At 48.2% G+C, this 16,651-nt stretch overlaps 1 protein-coding gene across 1 annotated transcript in view; it reads right to left on the bottom strand.

Moving 5' to 3' along the window:
• KCND3 (potassium voltage-gated channel subfamily D member 3) overlaps nucleotides 1–16,651 on the bottom strand; it is a 212,926-nt gene that overhangs the window by 3,968 nt on the left and 192,307 nt on the right. Inside the window, exons 2-4 of the mRNA XM_052637431.1 lie at nucleotides 8,286–8,448; nucleotides 779–880; nucleotides 359–448 (exon numbers count right to left, since the gene is read on the bottom strand). Coding sequence (XP_052493391.1) covers nucleotides 359–448; nucleotides 779–880; nucleotides 8,286–8,448 — 355 coding nt within the window. The remainder of the gene's footprint in view (nucleotides 1–358; nucleotides 449–778; nucleotides 881–8,285; nucleotides 8,449–16,651) is intronic.

Below are 16,651 nucleotides of genomic sequence, written 5' to 3'. Positions count from 1 at the left end.
CCTACTTTTGAAGAGTGATGCCCATCAGAACTGAGAAACTGGTAGACATAGGCCTTAGGCCTCAGTAACTAAGAAATGGGCCATGGGGACGGAGATAGAGGGGTTGTGTGGAAAGTCCAGGGGAATGGCCTCCTCTGTGCCACTGCAGGGCAGAGCTTCTGAGTCAGAAGGGTCTTCCTTCTGAGGGTTGATAGAGACCTCACTTCTACTCTTTTGATCTAAGGGGACAGACTTTGACTTCTGAAGCTTGGCCCAGGGTGAGGATGTGGGCACAGAGTTCACACTCAGTAAGTTCTGACCGTAGAGAAGGGTCAGGGGTCAGGGATGAGAAAGGAGGTGGCACTGGGCTGGGACTCACAGTGGTTTTTTCCAGGCAGTGCAGCAGGTGATGGTGCTGGCTCTCGATGAGTGAGGTTGTCTTGCCCATGTGCTCCTCTTCTGGGGTGCCCTAGGAAGAAAAGAAGAGAGACTGAATGTAAAGCGGGTGGCTCTCCTTCTCTCCATCTCCTTCATTTGTCCACAGAAGGGAGTACGGACCAGAAAAATCTGGAGGAACCAAATTTTAGGGTCACCCTAGAACAAGTTAGCCTTTGGCTAGGAGCACCTAAGCTAAAGCTGGCTTAGGGATATAATGATAACCCTATGGAAGAGGTATGTGGAGAGGGCTGCTACCGGAGGAAAGTTTGGGGCTTTGGGGCAGAAGTGCTGGTGCCCCCAGGAGAGAAACCAAGTTCATCCTCCCTTCCACCTCCCGGCCCCAGGTCCTCTGGGCACCTACCATCAGTTCCAGTGCTTCGTTGAGAAGTCCGTTGCGCTTGCTGTGCAGGTAGGCGTTGGAGCTGCCAGTTTTGGCCACACGGATCCTGGCAAGGCGGGCCTTCTGTGATTGACAGAAATGATAAAAGAGTGAGAGGGACTATTACTCATCAAAGTCCTCCCTCCTTCCCCCAAATTTCATGACCTTTATCCACTCAGTATTGCATCAGGGTATTTCTCATCTCCAGACTGCAGGCTCCTGCAAGGAGCACATGTTAGGGCTCCCTGATTCTCTCCTAGGGTCCAGTGCTTCTGCTTGTATTCAGCAGGTGCCCAAATACCAGTTAATTAGGAGAAAATCAGGAAGGGTGTACATGTGGCCCTCAACTCCTCCCCGTCTTTCTATTTGTTCCTTAGCATTCATTACTAAGGTAGTATATGTTGTATATAGTTATCTTGTTACTGTCTCTCTCCCCCACCAGAATGTAAAGCTCCTCAAGGTCTGGCTAATACATGTGGAATCTAGAAAAATGGTACAGATAAACCTATTTGCAAAGCAGAAATAAAGACACAGACGTAGAGAACAAACGTATGGACCTCAAGCAGAGGAACAAGGGGGTGGGATGAATTGGGAGATTTAGGAGTGACATGTGCACACTGCTGTGCCTGGAATGGATAACTAGTAAGAGCCTGTGGGGGCTTCCCAGATGGTGCTAGTAGGAAAGAACCCACCTTCCAATACAGGCAACATAGAGGGTTCTATCCCTGGGTCGGGGAGAGCCCCTGGAGGAGGGTATGGCAACCCATTCTGGTATTCTCGCCTGGAGAATCCCATGGACAGAGGAGCCTGGTGGGCTACAGTCCATAGGGTCGCAAAGAGTCAGACATGACCGAAGCGACTTAGCATGCATGGACACAAGATCCTATGGTATAGAGCGGAGAACTCTACTCAATGCAATGTGGTGACCTAGCTGGGAGGGGCATTCAGAAGGGAGAGGAAATGTGTATACAATTGGGTGATTCACTTCACTCTACAGCAGAAACTAGTTACAATGCTGTAAAGCAACTATACCCCAATAAATAAAAAAACAAAGTCCTCGAAGGTAGCAGTTTTTGTTTTGTTCACTGATATCACTCCAGTGCCTGCTGCGGCTGCTGCTCATAAGTCGCTTCAGGTGTCCGACTCTGTGCGACCCCAGAGACGGCAGCCCACCAGGCTCCCCCATCCCTGGGATTCTCCAGGCAAGAATACTGGAGTGGGTTGCCATTTCCTTCTCCAGTGCCTAGCAAGTTGTAAATCAATAGATGAATTTACAATTTCATGTCTGTCTCTATAGGCCTGTTTTGTTGTGCATGTCTATGGGAACAAATGTAGATGCGTGTATGTGTGACTAGGGGCCCAATGTGGGTGAGAGAGGGGAAGATGGAACATATTTCCATACACCGCCCTGGCTTGAGCTATGTTAGTTGCTCAGTCGTGTATGACTCTTTGAGACCCCGTGGACTGTAGCCTGCTGGGCTCCTCTGTCCCCAGAATTCTCCAGGCAAGAATACTGTAGTGGGTAGCCATTCCCTTCTCCCAAAGATCTTCCTGACCCAGGAATCAAACCTGGGTCTCCCCCATTGCAGACAGATTCTTTCCTGTCTGAGCCGCCAGGGAAGCCCCGGCCTTAGCTATGGCACCGGAAGTCTCCCCAGCTCCATCCTGGGAGGCCTGTAGCAGTATCCCACAGGAAGACTGCATGGGACCTCAGCCATGCATGCTCCTCTCTCCTGCTCGCAGAGGCCGTGGGAGAGGCGGGACATGCCGCATAGGCTGGCTTCTCTTCTCCTCCCCAATAAACATAATCGGTGTCGCCATGACAGCAGCACAATCGCAGAGTGAGGCCTAAAAGGAAAGAGGCTTTGGGAGGGAGAAGGGATGGGTAGAGGGCTTCCTGCTGGTTTAAAAACATGCAGCTTCACGTTTGGGCTCTTGTGGATCTAGACCCAGCTCCAGGAAGCCGAGGAGCCCACGTGGACTAACAGCCCTCTTCTAGGCCGGAGGGGTCCTTCCTCCTGCCTCGGGGAAAATCCACACTTAACTTCAGCATAGACTCTGAACAGAGGCGCCCTTGAAAGACTGTGGTGATTTTCATTTCTTGTCACCTTCTCCCCAGGGTGGGCAAGTGTCCTCTCAAGTGTCCTGCTGGCCTGGCTCATCCACTAAAAGGAGGCCAGGGACTTGGCTTCTGGCTCTCAACAGAAGCACAGAGAACACATGATGCCTATTGTGTTCTGGGAAGCCCCCTTGTGGCCAGTATGTCCTTGCAGGGACAAGTCAACGACCTTCCCTGGTTTCTAAATATGGGGAAGAGGTCAGCACTTGAGCCTGGAAGATCTGCCTGCAAATCTAAGAAAGAACTCTCCTCTAGATCGAGAATGAAAAGAGGAAGCTGGGAGAGAAAGGGCAGTAAGCAAGCCCCTCATTCCTCTTCTCTCTGAGCAAAGAACATACATTCAAGCTGCAGGACAGTTCTCCCAGGGATGCAGCTCCACCTCTCCCCTCGGCTCCATGTCTGCATTCTCGCAAGTCCTCCATCATTTGAGGATGTGCTGTTATTGTTTTGGGTGAGTGCTGGGTGTTGAGAGCCGCGTATGGAAATCCAATTGTGTCAAGCTCATTATAGCCTTATATAATTTGATTGCACCACTTAGAGCCAGACCTTTCTTGTATCTGGGCTCTGTCTTCATTACTTTCTTGAGATGAAGGATTCTCCTGCTCTCCTCTGTGGCACTTCTTTTAATCTTATCTTACCCTGGGCTCTATTAAAGCAACAGATTGTCATATCAAATGCACTATATCGTTTAATCATTTCCCACACAGGATAAAGAGGTCTGCAATGTATTTACAGAACCCTACCCAGCACATGTAATTTGGTGAGGACTTTTGGCTTGACTTTGAGCTCCTGAGGGCCAGAGTCTGTGATTTATGCATATTTTTATCTTAAGCACCTAGCACAGAGCTTTGTACTGAGTATTTGCTCAAGTGAGGCTTGTGATGGCCCAGGAAGATGATCCTACACAGTTGGCCAGAAATCCACATTGAAAAAGCCACTGTGATGGACTCAGTCCTTGTGTGGGCTGGTCAGCCTCCCTCTCTTCTATGGCCAGAAGTACAGTGTGAGAGTTAAAAGAATGTGGAGATCATCTAGGCTGTTTTAAAGACAAAGAAATGGGAAAAAAAAAAAAAAAAGACAAGGAAATGGAGGATGTGAGGGGTGAGGGGAAGGGACTTTTGCAGGGCAAGACTTCAGCTCAGATCTTCCAACCTTCAGGCCATTGCTGTTTTCATAACATCCCTCTTCTTCCCTACATTTCAGCTCCATTCAGGCAAATTTTAACCTGATGAACAAAGCCCCAAACTTGGATTTTCAACAGCTGTAGAGATTCCAGGTTTGGAGGAAAGGTCAGGATGGAGGATCCTGCCACCCTGGGGACAGTTCCTGGTACAGGCTAATAAGCTCAAGAATTCTGTGGGCCCCTAGAAGCCTTTCACAATGAAACACTTCCTAGCTGTCTGGCTGCCAGGTGTCCCTGGAGCGTGAGTATCGACATCTCTGCCCTGGGAGAGGCAGAAGAAGGAGAAAGAGAGAGGACTGGAAAAGCCGAAAGAGACCATGGGCAATTGCACTCTTAAACATTTATCTCAGAGAAAAGTTTTATTCCCACACAAACCTGCAAGTGGCTGTTAACAGCAGCTTTACTTATAATAACTCAATGTCCCTCAGCATGCAAATTGTTAATCATAACTGGGATGAACCCATACCAGGGAATACTACTCAGCAAGGAAAAGGAACAGACTACTGATTCACCTGACTTGGGTGAATCTCGAGGAAATTACAACAAAATGGGAAAAGCCAGTCTCCAAAGGTTACCTGCTATATAAGCCCATTGATATGCCATTTAAAAAATGAAAACATTTTATAAAGGGAGGACAGATAAATGGCTGCCAGGGTTTAGAGACAGGGTGGAGGGGTGTTGGGGGGAGTGGTTGTAAGAGATACAGTGGAAGGGATCCTTATGGTATTGAAACTGTGTGGTATCTTGACTGAGGTGGGGGATGTGTGATCTCGCACAGGTGATAAAACCATATAAAATGTCACACAGAGGCACACGTGGGTGCAAGCAAAACTGGGAAAGTCTGAATAGGCTTGGTGGGTTGTAGCTATGTCAATGCCCATGCATTGGATAAGACAATTTTATAGCTACATGTGCATCTATAATTACTTCAATAAAAGTCCCCACTCAGATGTTCCCCTCTCTGTCCACTGCCTCCTCAGTTGATCTCCGGCTCAGCTGGCTTAGAGGAGCCATTCTCTGTAGCAAAGAGTCATGGAGTCATTTCAGCAATAAGTAAGTGTTAATCACTCAGTTGTGCCTGACTCTTTGTGACCCCATGAACTGCAGCCCACTAGGCTCCGCTGTACATGAGATTTTCCAGGCCAAGGATACTGGAGTGGGTTGCCATTTCCTTCTCCAGGGGATCTTCCCAACCCAAGGATTGAACCTGGGTCTTCTGCATTGCAGGCAGATTCTTTACCGACTGAGCTACAAAGGAAGCCCTGCTGCTGCTGCTGCTGCTGCTGCTGCTGCTCCTGCTGCTAAGTCACTTCAGTGTGTCCGACTCTGCGTGACCCCATAGACAGCAGCCCAACAGGCTCCCCCGTCCCTGGGATTCTGCAGGCAAGAACACTGGAGTGGGTTGCCATTTCCTTCTCCAATGCATGAAAGTGAAAAGTGAAAGTGAAGTCGCTCAGTCATGTCCGACTCTTTGCGACCCCATGGACTGCAGCCTATCAGGCTCCTCCGTCCATGGGATTTGCCAAGCAAGAGTACTGGAGTGGGGTGCCATCGCCTTCTCCGAGGGAAGCCCTAATCCCAAGCAAATCAGTCATGATGGGAAAGGATGACAACTTTTTGGTCCTTTCTTTTCCATCTGAGGCACATGGGCTAGTGCTTACCCTCATGACTCCTGAGTATGTGGTCTGAGCTGAGACCTGTTATCAGCAATCCTGACCTCCTTCCTGGCCCATCTCTCCACTCCCCACTGAGTCCCCTGACCTGCCTGCCTTGCCTCACTACTGTGATAGACCTGGGGCTGGAAGCAAGCAGTATTCTTGTGTTGTCTTTTTCCCCTTCTCACAAGAAGCCCAAGGTGAAAGAGACAGAGCTGAGTGGACCATGAGGAGGGACAGTATCCAGGCAACATGAAAATACTATGAATATTTACTTTGATTTACTCCCTCTTGGAGGGAGAGCAAAGAGGGAGCAGGAGGAAGGAAGAAGAGGGAGGGACTCTCGTCCTGAGGGGCTAGAAGGAAGAAGATGCCCAAGCTGATTCCTCGTGTATCTTAATCACATGGGATGAACTCTGTAAAGTTGTGTGGAGAAATGGCCCCCACAGCATTCTTTGCAGAGGGCAAAATGACAGCGGACATGATACTCTAAGAAGCAGGTAAGGGCATGAGTACAGAAGGGAAGGGAGTGCAGGGGCGGCTGAAGCCCTGCTTGAGTGGGGCTGCTGTGGGCTGGTGTGAGAGCTGAGGATTCCAGGAACCTTTACTGCTCTTCAAAAACCCTGTGTCAGCCCTGGTGGATGAGGTGGGCAGTGAGGGATGGGGTTGCCATTGCTATAGGACCCCTGGCCCTTCAGGGCTTTAGGCTCCCTGATTTGGAAAGGAGATCCCAGTTTCTTCCTGCCCCCTTTTTAAGGACAGCATAATAAATGTAGATATTGTTCACACTTGCCAGCTGACTTGAATGGGGAAAGAGATAAGACTTCTATTTTGGGGCTGGCTCGCAGGGGATGCGGGTGGGGAAGCCCTGACCTTGGGTGAAGAGGTAGAAACTGGTGCTGGAGTGGATAGAGAGGACTGCAGATCAACCCAAGGCAGGCTGACAACATCACAGACCCCAGTCAGGATAAGTCAAAGTATGTCACTGCACAGGCAGAGTGAGACCGTAGGGCAAGGAGGTGACCACAGGGGCACACAAAAGGGGAGATGTTGGAAGTGGGGACCAGCTGGATTTATTATATAACTATGTGATATATGTTATTAAGTATGGTGGTGGTTTAGTCGCTAAGTTGTGTCCAACACTTGCTATCTCATGGACTATAGCTCGCCAGACCCCTCTGTCCATGGGATTTCCCAGGCAAGAATACTGGAGTGGGTTGCCTGGATTGTCATCTCCTTCTCCAGCGGATCTTCCCGACCCAGAGGTCAAACCTGGGTCTCCTGCATTACATGTAGATTCTTGACCAGTGAGACACCAGGGAATACCCCATTAAGTATTGTTACATGCAAATCATTATACATTTCAGAGCTAACTTTCATGAACTTTGAGACTTCGTTTCAGTCAGCACACACAGATGTGTTCTGAAATTCTGGATCCCTCTGATATGTCAAGGAAGCCCTGCCACTGGGGGGTTATCTCTGTAAAAGCAAGGCCAGGAGAGAGGCTCACATGGTGAGGAAGTAACCCAGCTGCACACATAGGGCCTGGCACAGAGTACGTGCTCAGTAAACATGTATGGAATGAATGAATGAAGAAAGAATACAGTAAGGACATAACGTTTCAGGCCTCCCTAAGCGACAATTTTAGGTCCCCCGACTCCATTGTACCCAGAAAGGCTTTGATGGTACCCACACCCCCACCCCCCCCCCCACCCCTGCCCCCGGAGTTTGAGATGCTGCTGAAGGGGGAGTATTTCAGCCTAGATCAGAAGAGAAAGGAAAGACTGCTCCCTGGGTCCAAGAACCTTCACCAGCCAGATGTCCAAAAAATGCAGGTGAACTGGCTCAGAGGGTGAGGTGGAGGCCGGTCAGGAAAGGAGGCTTCTCTCTGGGCACCAAAACCTTCAGGCATCTTTCCTCATCCTGTTGATCCTGCCCAGCCTCCCTAAGGCGTGCTCACTGGACATCACTGGAAACCTTTCCAGGACCCACTCTTAGTCTCCCGACTGTCAAGGACAGTTCTATGCCCTATCCTACGATACCCTGAGGTGACTAAAGCCCGCTGTGCAATTTGTCTGTGAACTCAATGGCCTCAGAATGTTCTCCTTTCAGAGTATTCATTTTTCTTTTTAGCAAATTTATTTTTGTCACTCTGTTTGGTATAGGCTATTCCAGGGTACTGAAAAGCGATTATGCTCCCCAGCAAGCTCTTGGCTGTGGAAGGGAGGAGTCCAGGCACTGCCCAGTGTTAGTAGCTGTGGTCTAGGAGGGGCGGCCAGGGCCCAAGGAAACTGCACAGAATATCCACAAGGAGAACATTGGCTTGTGGGTAACTGAGAGTTTGCAGCCTTGCGCAGCTGACTATGGTTGGCGTGCAGGATGCTGGTAGGTGGGAAGGCACCTAGGGCTGCTTACCTTCCAAAGCCAGAGGCCGTCTGTGCAGGGATTCTCCCAGGAGCTCTGTGTGGCAAAGGGAAAAGGCCAAGGGCACCCTCTCGGTGTGGCCTACCCGCTTCCAGGTCTGAGGCTTACCTTCTGTGCCCTGCGTTTATCCGCTCTCTGATTCTGGTGGTAAATCCGGCTGAAGTTGGAAACGATCACAGGGACCGGCAGGGCAATGACGAGGACACCGCTCAGTGAGCAGATGGAACCGAAGATCTTTCCTGCAATCGTCTTGGGCACCATGTCTCCATATCTGAAAGACGAAGACAAGCAGGTATAAGGAAGAGGGGTCCTTTGGGAAACAATCAGGCTCCCCTGCTAATCATTCATTCACCCAGTCATTCATTCATTCATCTGACAGTTCTTTAGGTGCCTGCTATGTGTCAGGTACTATGATATGCTCTGCGAGTGAACAAAACAGACAAGGTCCTTCTGTTCACAGAGCCAGCATCCTTCCAGGGGAAGACCATAACACTTGAGTGAATATATAAAAATATTGCAACTTCTGGCTCTTTCCAAGGAGAGAATAGAGATAGTGCAGTTCGGGGTTGAGGGAGAGTGGTCAGAAAGGACTCCCTGAGGAGGTAACATTTAAGCTAAGACCTGAAGGTAAAGAATCCAGGCATGCCACACACGTGGGGCAGAGCGTACCAGGCAGAGGGAACAGACAGGACGGAGGCCCTGAGGTAGGAAGGGGCTTGGCCTGTCTAGGAGCAGTGAAAGGGCCATCAGGACTGGCGCACAGGGCAGGTGGGGAGTTCTACACAAGGAGACTGAGGCAGCAGGTGGGGGCCAGGCAGGGCCAACCATGCAGGGTCCAGGGGCCCCCGACGAGGAGCACGGGTTCCATCCCAACTGCAAAGAGGAGCCATGGACAAGTTTCAAGCAGAACAACACGATTTCTCTTATGGTAATAAAAATAACGAAGAATAAACCGCCTTCTATTTATGTGAAAGCTTATAATTTACAAAGCACGTTTACACATTTGACTCACAGAAGCTCCACAAACCCTGTGAACTTGGAACCTTGATCATCACTGGACAGACGCAGGAATCGAGGCTCAGAGGCATGAAGTAGATTGCTCATGTTTGGGTACAGCTGGGAGCAAAACCCACACCTCCTGCTTTCTCCTCTTTTCACCTCATCCCACTGTCTTAAAGGGGTCTATGAGTTCCAAAACTCAGCCCCTTAAGCTGTGAAGCCACTTTGGGACAGTGCCAGCCTGTCTCAGAGCTCAGAGAAACTCTCCTAAGTACTTCACACCCTGGCAGCCACCCCCTGGGACCGGCTTGGCCTGGCTCCTGCTCAGCCCCAGGCAAACAGGCCAGAGCCTTCTCCTCCAATCAATAAGATACGCTCAGCTGCAGTTAAGTGTTTAGCCTCTTCTTTACTGAGATCATTTAAAGGCCACGTTAAGTAAAGAACTGTGATGACTCCTTTGGCCAAAGCCAGAACCACCACCTCTCCCCACCTCTGTGCCCTCTGGGTGTCCTGAGCAGAAACAGCCTTAGGGTGACCTGGAATTGTTGCTACTGAAATTGTGAGGCTCAAAGTCACTTGTCCTGAAGGACCCAGGTGTCCTGGGGTCCAGAAAGACTGTGGAAGGCGATGGGGCCATTGCAGAACTGTGAAGTCCTCACCCCTAACCCTAAGGGCTTGGTCAGAGGTGTGCCATGGTTGACACATACTTGGATGAATGGCCCCATTTAAGCTTCTCAACACCCTTCTTCCTTCTTCTTCAGTGTCGAGGCCCTTTGTTCTGCCTCAAGCTGTCTCGGTCACACTACTGAGAGCTCCTTTGGGAGCACTGATACTAGGTTTGCCTTCTCTGCCATGATGCTCAGGAGTGGCTTCCAGTGAAGCGGTCCAGATCCTGGCTCTGATAAGACTCCCCTAGCTCCACCTGACGGAGAAGGCAATGGCACCCCACTCCAGTACTCCTGCCTGGAAAATCCCATGGATGGAGGAGCCTGGTGGGCTGCAGCCCATGGGGTCGCTAAAAGTCTGACACGACTGAGCAACTTCACTTTCACTTTTCCCTTTCATGCATTGGAGAAGGAAATGGCAACCCACTCCAGTGTTCTTGCCTGGAGAGTCCCATTGACAGCGGAGCCTGGTGGGCTGCCGTCTATGGGGTCGCACAGAGTGGGACATGACTGAAGTGACTTAGCAGCAGCAGCAGCAGCAGCTCCACCTGAAATCACAGTGTGACCTTAGGAGAATGTGACTACAGGCCTCAGTTTCCTTGTCTCAAAAATGAAGATAATGAGTAACCTAGGTCATAATTCTATTGTGACATAACTCTATTGTATTTGTTGTTGTTGTTTAGTTGCTGAGTCACGTCTGACTCTTTTGTGACCCAATGGACTGTAGCCTGGCAGGCTCCTCTGTCCATAGCATTTCCCAAGCAAGAATATTGGAGTAGGTTGCCAGTTCCTTCTCCAGGGGATCTTCCTGACTCAGAGATTGAACACGTGTCTCCTGTGTGGTAGGCAGATTCCTAACCACTGAGCCACCTGGGAAGCCACACTGTGACGTGTACAGCTCTACAAACAATAAATACATTTACTTTTACTCAGGCATTCTGAAGGAGAAGGCGATGGCACCCCACTCCAGTACTCTTGCCTGGCAAATCCCATGGACAGAGGAGCCTGGTGGGCTGCAGTCCATGGGGTCACTAAGAGTCGGACACGACTGAGCGACTTCACTTTCACTTTTCACTTTCATGCATTGGAGAAGGAAATGGCAACCCACTCCAGTGTTCTTGCCTGGAGAGTCCCATTGACAGTGGAGCCTGGTGGGCTGCCGTCTATGGGGTCGCACAGAGTTGGACATGACTGAAGTGTCTTAGCAGCAGCAGCAGCAGCAGCAGACATTCTGAAAACCATGGTCTCTGTTGTTGATGAGCTGATTGTTCCAAGTTCTAACCATCGGAGTGATGAAGAAATTTTTAGATAACATTGATTGAAAGGTGGACATTGGGTACATGACCATGGGTGAAAATGAGGCATGGTGGGAGTTTGTAACAACCGTGTCAGGAAGGCTACATTTCAGTGACTGAGGTTGTGAAAAGCGCTAAGAACAACAGGGAGGTTGTTTTCGCCACTGGAAGGAAAGTTACTCATCTGCTGGGCAGATGGTCTGCTGGAAACAGACGATAGAGAGAAAGCTGACCAATGCAACTCCCATGCACTTTCTGCCTTCTCCACAAAGAAGACCCTGCTTTATCTTGGGAGGGCGGGGACAAATGTGGAAAACAAGTATCCAGAGCTTGAAGCAGGGGAGTGGAGAGCAGCCAAGTGGCCAGCTGTCTTCAGTGGATTCCCCTCACAGGCCCACCCAGATCCTACCCCCGGAGACGGGAGGAATGTGCAGATGGTGTTACAGAGCCGCTGCTCACGACGGCTGAGAAATCATGATGTCGCAGAGAAATACCAGGAGGCTAAAGTATCAGCATCTTTAAAGAAGGGGAAAGGAGACCTAAGGAGCCACAGACCAGCAGGCTTGGTATCCGCCGATTCTGTCAGCCAATTGCTGGCAGAATTTGAGAGTGGATCATTACGCGGACAGCTTGCGGGCACTTGGAGAATAGGCTGCATTGGTTCACTAAGCACACATCTTGCCAGATGACCCTTATTTCCTGTTTTGAGAGGGTTAACCGGCTACAGACGTACTGCATCGTGACTGCAGCAAGGTGTGTTCCCGCCCAGTTCCCTATATGCTGGGCGAGCTGGAGGAATGGGGAGGGGACAGCAGCGCGGCTAACAGGAACTGAGCAACCATCTCGAGTCTTCCGACCCTTCTCAAAGATGACCAGCAATGGTCCCAGGACAGCAAAGGAAGTTTCTGGTTTTCATGTTAGAAGGGTGTCTTTCAGTGAGAGAGTAATAAGCAAATGAAATGAAGATGGGATCTAAATTCAGGTCTCCTCTGGTGCATTCCAGAATGTTTTACCAACTCATTTCAGGCCAGAAGGAGGCAGTGTGGCCTAATGATTGAGAGAGGAGACTGGCTTCAGATCTGGGGTTGAACTAGAGCCAAATGTTACTTACCAAATAGTTAAATGTCCTTGGGGAAGTTACGTAACCTGAGCCTCTACCAATATAAATGGGTTTTATAAACCTAACTTACAAGGTTGTTGTGATAATTAATGAGATAATTCAGAAGAAGCCCTCGATGCTTTATTTGGGTAAACGTAAATTCTCTATGAGTAGCCAGTGCGGAGGGCATCCAATATTTTGCCTGCTAATATCTTACTCATTCCTAGGAACTGAAGCCCTCCTCTCCCCATTATGACATAAACTCTGTCCAGAAGAGCAGGGTTTCAGAGGAGCTGCTATATTATTACAAGCCTTCCCCAATATCCCTGCTCTCACTGGGGAGCATTTTAGAGCATTTTCAACACCCCTAATAGAAACTTAGTACTCATACTGCAGTGATCATTCCACACCCAACCCTTCAGCCCTGGGCAACCACTAATCTACTTTTTGCCTCCATGGATTTCCTTATTTTGGACATGTGGTTACTATGTTTAGCAGTTGGAGGAATTGTACCATTTTACATGCCCACTACCAATAAATCAGTGTTCCAATTTCTCTATATCTTCACCAATACTTGTTACCCTTTGTCTTTTGATTCTAGCTGCCCTAGTAGGTGTGATGTGGTATCTCATGGTTTTTTCCTTTTTTTACCCATTTTTTAAAATGGTAAAGTTAATTTACAGTGAGGTATATTTAAGGTTGGGCTTCCCTAGTGGTTCAGACAGTAAAGCATCTGTCTGCAATGCAGGAGGCCCGAGTTTGATCCCTGGGTTGGGAAGATCCCCTGGAGAAGGAAATGGCAGCCCACTCCAGTATTCTTGCCTGGAAAATCCCATGGACCATAGAGCCTGGTAGGCTACCGTCCATGGGGTCGCAAAGAGTCAGACACGACTAAGTGACTTCACTTCACTCACATAGTTGCTGCTAAGTCGCTTCAGTCGTGTCTGACTCTGTGCGACCCCATAGACGGCAGCCCACTAGGCACTGCCGTCCCTGGGATTCTCCAGGCAAGAACACTAGAGTAGGTTGCCATTTCCTTCTCCAGTGCATGAAAGTGAAAAGTGAAAGCAAAGTCATTCAGTCATGCCCGACTCTTAGCGACCAAATGGACTGAAGCCTACCAGGCTCCTCCGTCCATGGGCTTGTCCAGGCAAGAGTAATGGAGTGGGTTGTATTGCCTTCTCCTCACTCACATAGTTAAGGTATAGTTAACTTACAATGTTGTATTAGTTTCAGATGTATAGCAAAGTGATTCAATTATATGTGTGTGTGTATATATATATATAATGTACATATTTCTTTTCATTCTCTTATAGGATATTACAAGATATTGAATGTAGTTCCCTGTGTTATGCAGTAGGTCCTTGTTTTTTAGTCTATTTTATGCATAGTAGTATGTATATGTTAATCCCAAACTCCTAATTTGTCTTTTCATCTTCACCCTCCACTATCTCCTCTATTAAACATGTTTGCTTTCCATGTCTGTGAGTCTATTTCTGTTTTATTAATAAATTCTTTTGTATCATTTTTTAGATTCCACATATAAGTGGTATTATATGATATTTGTCTTTCTCTGTTTGACTTACTTCACTTACTATGTTAATCTCTAGGTCCCTCTGTGTTGCTGCCAGTGACATTATTTAGTCATTTTTATGACTGAGTAATATTCACTGAGCGACTTCACCTTCACCTTCAATATTCCATTGTATATATATATATATATATATATATATATATATGTACACCACATCTTCTTTACCCATTCATCTATCAATGGACATTTAGGTTGCTTCCGTACCTTGGCTATTGTGAATAGTTCTGCTGTGAACACTGGAGTGTGTTCATCTTTTTGAATTAGCGTTTTCTCCAGATACCTGCCCAGGAGTGAAATTGTAGGATTACACGGTCGCCCTCATTTTAGTCTCTCACCATGAGTTTGATTTGCATTTATACTGTTGGCTGATGGTGTTGGTCAACTTTTTCCCTCCCCTGGATTTTTACCCTTGAGACCAGATCAATCTCTTTCAAAGAAGTTGAAACTCAACTTAAAAAGCTCCGGAGTTCCTGGCTGCCGTGCTTTCTGCCGTGCGGAAAAGCCAGACTGTAGTTAGAAATGAAGCAGGCTGACAGTTGAAAGAGATGTGAGATGACAAGGGAGACCTGGTGGAGGTCTGAGTTCCTGTTCTACTCTTTGGAGAGGATCAGCTGTACTTTTGCCTTTCCTGTGGTTAAGTTGTGCAGGCCTTCTTTTGACTCTGCACATCAGCAAATTATTGCTTTTGCTTAACCTTCTTCCATTTGGATCCTGAGACAATGACAATGATGATGATGCTGGTGATGATGTGGCTGTGAAAGTGAAAGTGAAAAGTCACCCAGTCGGGTTCGACTCTTTGTGACCTCATGGACTGTACAGTCCATGGGATTCTCCAGGCCAGAAAACTGGAGTGGGTAAGCTGGTCCCTTCTCCAGGGGATTTTCCCAACCCAGGGATCTAACCCGGGTCTCCTGCCTTGCAGGAGAATTCTTTACCAGCTGAGCCACTAGGGAAGCCCAAGAACACTGGAGTGGGTAGCTGATCTCTTCTCCAGTGAATCTTCCTGACCCAGGAATTGAACCAGGGTCTCCTGCATTGCAGGTGGACTCTTTACCTGCTGAGCTACCAGGGTTGATTATTTTTAATCAAGCTCTTCGAATTTCTAAATGACAGCACTACTATGAATTGAGGTTCTTAGGAGTCAAAAGGATTTTTAGCAGATTGTAATCATGGGTGAAATCAACCAGATTAATTTCAACAAAGATAAATGACACCACCAGACTTTTGGTTCAAATAATCAATGACTTGTATAGCTGATGAGAGAGAGTAGCTTAAAAGCCATCCAAGTTAAAAATCACTGAGGGAATTGACTTTAACACAGCCACCAGTGTAACCACAGCAGCTAAAGACCTAATGCTGCCTTGAGCTGGACTGAAGGGAATACATTGGCCAGAAAACAGGAGTGGGTGCTCGGATTCTGCTTGGTGCAGACTGCTTCTCGGCTGCTGTGTGGAGTTCTGGGCAGTACGTATTCTATAGGGCAATGATTAACTGGGTCATGTCCAGACAGGAGAGGGAGAGATGATGAATTTCTGGAATTCATAGAGGAAACAATCAAAGGAACGGGCTCATTTGGCTTAAAGAAGTAGGGATGGAGAATGGAAAGATGAGAGGGAACAGTGTACTGGGGCATATGTTAGGAACTTTGGCATCACTGGATCACATGAAAGCCCCACCAAGTAAGGTTAACCCTCCTTAGAGATGAGAGGACAGTGAATTGTTCAAGGTCCTCAGGTAGTCAGAGGCAAGACTGCCTGGGTTAAAACCCAGGTTGGCCTGTTTACATTGTCCTGCTCTGTCCGTCAGATCCTGCTTCTCCAGGGGAGTGGATGAGGCTGTTGCGAGGGATAGGGTGGTGGCGGGAGAAGCTCTGAGGAGCCAGCTGGAGCCTTCCCCCTTCTCAGCTATCTCTGCTCCTTCAGAGGTAGTGGCATAGCATGGTGGTTAAAAGTGTGGACTCTGAGCAGCAGCCTATCTGGGGCAAGTCTTGTGAGCTGGGTGAATTTTGTGCAAATTGCTTTATCTTGTTTCCTGGGACTGGTAATATAATAGTACCTACTTCACAGGGCTGTTGCGAGGGATTAGATGAGTTACCATTTGTAAAAGGCTCGATTCTGGCACATATTAAGAACTTTATAAACGTTTATTAAATAAACCCTGGGTCCAGGCCACTGTGGTTTCTAGACTGAACTGTGAAAGCCCCTTAACCAGACACCTCACTTAAGCTTTGTTCTCCTTTAGTTCACAAAGAACCATGGTCTTAAAATGCAGATCTAACTGTGTCATTTCCTTACTCAAATCACTTCAATAAATGTTGATCGAATGTGTGAGTTAATGAAGAAAACATTCCTTGCAATATGGTTGCAAAGACGAAATTCCTGTTACATAGTAAACACTTATTAGGTAACAGCTATTAGGACTGTAATAATCGTGATGGGCAGCACTCTTTGTCCTGCCTGCAGACCCTCCTGGGGCCCCCTGGGCAGGAACACTGAGGTGCTGGAGCTGATAGTGATTCTCTAAGTCCTTATGGCCATGATGGCCTATTTTCTCTGTGGAATTTCGAGGAAGGAAAGGGTGAAGAAAGAAAAAAACAGAAAATGTCATGGCCTAGAAAAAATTTTTCTAAGCCATAGCCTTATTTTCTTTCTGTCTTTCAGGCAAATAAGGACTCCCCTCCTCCACCCCCAACTCTGGCTCTGAGGGTGGAGAAAAATAAGGGACAAGAAAAGCCTCTCCTGGAGGGGACACACCAGATACAGGGAGGCTGTGGTGCTCACCCCAGACTTAGGACCCTCACACAGCCCTCAGCTGGGGCCAAG

This window comes from Budorcas taxicolor, chromosome 3 (assembly GCF_023091745.1).
Source record: "Budorcas taxicolor isolate Tak-1 chromosome 3, Takin1.1, whole genome shotgun sequence".
Classification (NCBI taxonomy): domain Eukaryota; kingdom Metazoa; phylum Chordata; class Mammalia; order Artiodactyla; family Bovidae; genus Budorcas; species Budorcas taxicolor.
This window is presented reverse-complemented; position numbering and strand designations above follow the sequence as displayed.